Genomic DNA, 6,000 nt, shown 5'->3' with positions numbered 1-6,000 from the left:
TGGAGGCCACTGCAGTGCTCCCCTGGTCAATCCAGACGTCTGAACCACATCTTCTGCAGACCAATGGTCCTCTCAACCACTGTCCTTGTGGAGGTGTGACTCCTGTTGTACATGTCCTTGGGTGCCGGAGTAGGGTCATGAGCCACCTTTTCAAGGGGTCACCCAGGAGCCATCCATCCAACCGAGCAAGAGCCACGAAGAACCTTGGCACCTGTAAGTGTAGCAGGATGTAGATATCCTGCGAGATGCCAGGGTAATTGCCCGGGACTTGCAAGATCTGTGTTATATGGTCGCAGACAATCTGAACGTTCATTGTGTGGAACCCCTTCTGGTTCACAAAGGCTGCTGGGTCACCTGCAAGCGCCTTGATGGCCACATGAGTGGAGTCGATGGCACCCTGGATCTGGGGGAAGCCTTTAATCGTCACAAAGCTTCTGGTTCTCTCAGCCAGGCTCACCTCGTCCGTCTGATAGAATAAATGGCATGACCCATCTCGAGAGCACCAGTAACCAGCTAGATGCAACTGTGGCCAGCAGATTGCAACACACCACACAGATCCCCCACTGACCCCTGGAAAGAACCTGTGGCGTAGAGGTTGAGGGCCACTGTGACCTTCACAACCACTGGCATATGGTGTCCACTTATGCAGCTGAAGGCGATTTCTGGCCCAATCATCTGGCATATGGTGGTGACAGTGTCCCTACAGAGGCAGAGCCTCCTTCGGCACTGAACCTCGGACATGTTGAGGTAGTCGGACCACTGCCTTACACTCTGGCTGCAGGGTAGTGGCATCTCCTATGGACCTCTTCTGTGGTTTTTTTTTTATTCATGGGATGTGGGCTTCGCTGGCTGGGACAGCATTTATTGCCTTTCCCTAGTTGCTCTTGAGAAGGTGGTGGTGAGCTGCCTTCTTGAAGCGTTGCAGTCCATGTGGTGTAGGTACACCCACAGTGCTGTTAGGGAGGGAGTTTGAGGATTTTGTCCCAGTGACAGCGAAGGGACGGTGATATATTTCCAAGTCAGGATGGCGTGTGGCTTGGAGGGGAGCCTCCAAGTGGTGGCGTTCCCACTTGCACTGTCAGCCCTGCACACACCGTGCCAGTGCCTCTCCTCCCAAAGGTCTCTCCCTGGGACACTGCCTGTGCTCACCTGGCCTCCCCTCCCTCCTACACCTCTCTTCCTCTTCAGCTAAGTATACAATCCACATTAGATGAAATGCACAAGGCACTGTGCCTTGCGACAAAGGGTGCACTCTGCTACAATCTTCAGACAAAGCTGCCAAAAAAATATGAAGTCCTCAAAGAAAACCAGACAGGCTTAGAAAGCAACAACAATCAACAAATAATCTCTCAAAGCTCTGAACTATGACACCAGCAAACTCTCAACTAAACTGAAAGCTCTTGTGCTCCGGATGATCTTTTACCCAGCCTTGCATGACAACCTGATGAAAACCTGCCCGTTATATCGGCGTAACGAGCACAAAATCACACAGGCAATGTAAAATTGCTGTCTATTGGCTGCACAATTGGTTTAATTGGCCCTTTAATTGTCGGTGGGCGCCCGCTTTCAACATGTAAAATTCAGGCCAGGATTAATATTGCAAGTCCATGTAACTCTTCTTCAGAGCTGAAGAGAGGTAGAAACATGATGGGTTTTATACTGTTGAAAAAGGGGCAGGGGAGGGTTGGTGGAGCAGGTGGAGCAAAATAGAAAGTCAGGGATAGGTTGGAGATCAGAAGAGATCAAATGACAAAGATGACATGGACACAAAACAAAGGGATTGGTAATGGTAGTGTTAAAGACTAAGGCGGGTGTTAATGGTAGCATAGAGGTTAAATAGCAGAATGTGTTAATAGCAGAACAAGGGTCAGCACTTTCTGAAAGTAATACATGAGAATTTACAGACTGGCCTGGGCGGGAGAAAACTGTGGAAAGAAAATCAAAGTGGAGGACAGAGTTAATGATCTGAGGTTGTTGAACTCAATGTTAAGTCCAATGAGAAATGTCAGTGGAAACAGGGTTAGGGTGCTGGAGCTTCAGTGACCACATTGCCAGGGCTTAGAGGCTGCAGATAGCCCAATTTAGACATCACCTCCCCATACCCACGGTAACATTATTGTTTCTAGCTGTGGTTTAAATAAAATATTAAAAATACAAATGGAATGTCAAAATCAGCAACTTTTACTCTAGATAGAGGCCCAAGGATGATTCTCTCTTTAAGAGTTCATTTGCCAAACAGGAGAAACTCTATTGGGAAGGGGTGTCACATGATCAGGAAATACGCATAAGCTTCACTCTGAACACTGTACCTGGCACACAAATTGGAACAAGAGCCAACAAGTAGCAATAGATCCATCAGCAGTTGGAATGATTAGAATAGGCACACCAATCAGATATAGTCACTGGGCCTTGCTTCACTCAAATAGGCAGCCTGACTGCTTTAAGTACCAAGTTAGTATCTGCACACATCAGGCAGTGGTCTCTGTTACTGGGACTTTCCAAGTAAAAAACATAACATTTTTCACATTCCCCTGTCATGCTCATGGTCCTACACTCACTTTAAATAAAGAAAAATCTGCTTACAAATTGACAATGATACGATCAAGGCTACACCTTGATGAGGCATTATTTCGATCAAATAGTCCTGTCTCTTTCTCACAACGTAAGATTAATTGCACAACATGAGTTTGGGCATGGAGCGCTGGTTCTAAGGAGTACAGATCGGAGATTTGCTCAGCTTGGATCAGGGAAGTATGCTTAATTTGAAGTGCCTTTGATTTTCTGGTAAGCCTTGCACAATTTACCCTGAAAATTTAATTGGATTATATCACACTGTGTAATGTTAGTGACAAACCTGGTTCAGTGAGCTTCCTTTCTCTGATACCTTAAAGCTGCCAACCTGCTTTAATAAAACAGGTTAATACCTTTGCTAAAATAGTAACGACTTTTCATTTGACCATACTCGTTCTATGGCACAATTTCAACACAAACAGCTTTCGATAGACATATCAATAATAATCATGTTTACAAAAATTTCCAATATCACTAAAGTCTTTAGCTGATTTTGAAGCAACCTAAGAGATGTCTGATGCATTACTTAAGTTCTACATCAACTCTATTTTCACTATGGCAGAGAAAATCAAATAGTTAATAATTAATTATGTTTAAAAGCAACCTTTTCCTGGCAGATAAGAATGAAGCTCAGTTACACTCATTGTGTGTTAAGGGCAGGGCTGCTTTTCCTCAATTTATCATTTCTTCAGGTTTGCGACCCAAACTTTCAAGCACATCAAGTTAAAGAAAGATCAAACATGGGATTTGCTAGAGAAACTTGGCCAGTGAAATTTTCTGTAAATAAAGAGCTGATAAATAGTGAAGTTTAAAAAAAAAGCAGCAGATGGGGGCATATGAATATTTAACGTGCAACTACGCTGTTGTTAAAGTGTTTACTGTAAACATTAGATGAACAATCAAGCAGATTTCGAGACTATGATCAACATTAATATCTGACCTTTGATGTCCAAAAATTATCTGAACAGTGAAGCCCAGTCCTCAATTAATTTTAAGGTTTACACTTCACAGGTTGATTACACTGTGCTACTGTGGACAGAAAAGGTTTATGTTGAAACTGAGCTGTTCAAATTGGGAAAGTCAAGGCCTTTGCCTGTTCCATTACCAGTCAGGCCCCAGGGGCTAAATTGAAGATTGTTCCTGACAGAAGTTCTCACACCCCATGAGGTTCCTCTCAGGTTCACTCGCCAGAGCTGCCTCCCTCAGCACTAACATGTGCTCCTCAGCTGAGGAGAGGGACTGGTCAATCCAATCGAGGCTTCCAGTCATGTGACATGCATTCCTGGTAACCAATACAAGATGGCTGACAGAGAGTAGGAGGGCAGTGGTTCTGCAAGAAATGGAAAAGCATTGTCACACATCAGAAAGGAAACTCTTCAGCGAAACATGAATGAAAACAAAGACTGCAATGATTATACATTCTATGTTTGGGCTTCTGCTCAATATATGAACAAACAAAATAGGAGCAGAAGTAGGCTATTCGGCCCCTCAAACCTAAAGCTGGGTTTACCATTAATGGTATCTCTGGGTAGCAAGGAGGAATGTGTGAAGCCTCCTTGATGTGTGTTGGGCCTTTGGGAGAAGCTCATTATCAACGTAGCTTCTGATGTCTAATATTCTCTAAATTCTAGAGATTTCTCCTGAAATTAAGGAAATTAATGCATGTATTTTTCCCTTTGATTAGGCCACATAGTCCAAGGGGAAGCATCTTTTTTAATGTTCCCCCCTTGCTGACAATTTTTTTCTCCTCTTCCTTGAAGGCAACAATTCCCCGAGAAGGTTTAGTTCCACAGATGCCTTGTCCATGTAGCCATTCACATATACGAGTCTGAATGTTTCATTTGGAAACAATCCTAGCAGGGGAAGCCTGAGTGTGGAGCTTGTTCTCACCACTCAGAGGACAGCTGGATAGCAGGCAGGAGCAGAATGCTTTTCCGATTTTCCCTTCCTAACCCAGGTTTTCTGAGGTCCTCTGTCACAGTAATTAAGATCAATCAATTTAGCAAAGATTTGAGATCAACCTGGTCTGTATAGCTCCAGTGGCCCATCAAAGGAGCTATCCTCAAATTTTACAAACCCAACAGTTCAATTCTGGAAAACATGTTGTTTTCAGTCTCCTTTTTGACACTGGTTTTGTGCCTGTAAAAGTGGATGATGTCATCTTCACTATAATTATTAGCATACATTAGCATTCATTAGCATATATAAAGTGCTTCACTGGTATAGCAGATTTGCACAATTCTAATTTCTGATTCTCACTTAGTCAGTGGTGAGAAAAAGTTTATTGCAAATTGGAGCATGAAATCATGAGCCTCTATCGAACTGTTTGAAGGAGTGTTTACATTAGGAAAAGAAATAGACAGGTTTCTTAAGCCTGTATTTTCCTTGTATCGGGTGGGCTCGGCAGTTGCAGGTGGGGAGCTGACTGCCACCCGAGATCGGCTCCGCACTGTGATTTCACGTGGGTGGGCCAATTAAGGCCCGCCCTGCGTGGATGGCGAGTGGTGGCGCTGAGCATACCCGTGCGGGTGGTGGGGGGGAGGAGACAGAGTCGGGTCTAACATGCAGTTTGCACCATGCGTGCGAAAGAGTGAGTCAATCTCCCTGAGGCAGCTCCTGAAGCCTCAGGGAAAAAAAATAAATAAAGACATTAAAAATTTAACGAAACATGTCTCCTCATGTGACCGTGCCACATTAGATGGGACATGTTTTTTTATTTTCAAAATAAAGGTTTTATTTAATTAGTATTAGCTTTAGGAAACCTCATCCCGCTTGTGGATGAGGTTTCTTAAAAAACGTAAAGCCGCTTGGCCTTTTCGCTTGACCTTTAACCTTTCAGTTATCGGCGGATGCGCAGCCGACTCCGGTGCACGCCTGCCAAACAAAATATCGCACGAGTGTGACATCGAGCACGCACCCACACACTGAAGGTAAAATTCAGGCCTTAGTATTAGCTGCAAATCCAGTGGTGATGGGGGTTAGAAGCTGTGGTTTTGGCCTCCATTAATAAGCAAAAGTGTGGACCTGCATCCTTCACTTTTACTGCTGAGGATTATAAGTCTCTGATTTCCAGTAGATGGTCCTCAGGAACTCCAACACTTTATATGGGAATTGCAGATTCCCCTTTCCGCACCCCTCAGGAACTCCTTGGACCAATGCAAAGGTGCCTTAAAGTTTAATTAGATCTGGTAATGTGTTAGTGATGGAATCAACTTTAAGGGCAACAGGTCATTTATTTTTCAATTTAATTCTGTTGTTTTCTTCTCCTATTTTTATCTTGCTTGCGGAAGGAAAAATTTGAGCTGGAGAACTTTTCCAAGGCCTCTGTGAGAGAAAAATACAGACAACACTTGCACAAAGGGCTCAGCTACAGAGGTATGTCAGGAGACATGCAAAATGAGCCCAGAGGAGTTTAAATCATTGACTCTC

The 6,000-nt window shown here is 44.0% G+C and overlaps 1 protein-coding gene across 6 annotated transcripts in view; it reads right to left on the bottom strand.

The window, feature by feature from the left end:
• Positions 1-969: 969 nt before the first annotated feature.
• tmem98 (transmembrane protein 98) overlaps positions 970-6,000 on the bottom strand; it is a 66,637-nt gene continuing 61,606 nt past the window's right edge. For all 6 annotated transcript variants that reach the window (XM_041217531.1, XM_041217532.1, XM_041217534.1 and 3 more), the window contains one exon: positions 970-3,901. In XM_041217531.1, coding sequence (XP_041073465.1) covers positions 3,694-3,901 — 208 coding nt within the window. In that variant the 3' untranslated portion in view covers positions 970-3,693. The remainder of the gene's footprint in view (positions 3,902-6,000) is intronic.

Source organism: Carcharodon carcharias, chromosome 23, assembly GCF_017639515.1.
Source record: "Carcharodon carcharias isolate sCarCar2 chromosome 23, sCarCar2.pri, whole genome shotgun sequence".
Classification (NCBI taxonomy): Eukaryota; Metazoa; Chordata; class Chondrichthyes; order Lamniformes; family Lamnidae; genus Carcharodon; species Carcharodon carcharias.
This window is presented reverse-complemented; position numbering and strand designations above follow the sequence as displayed.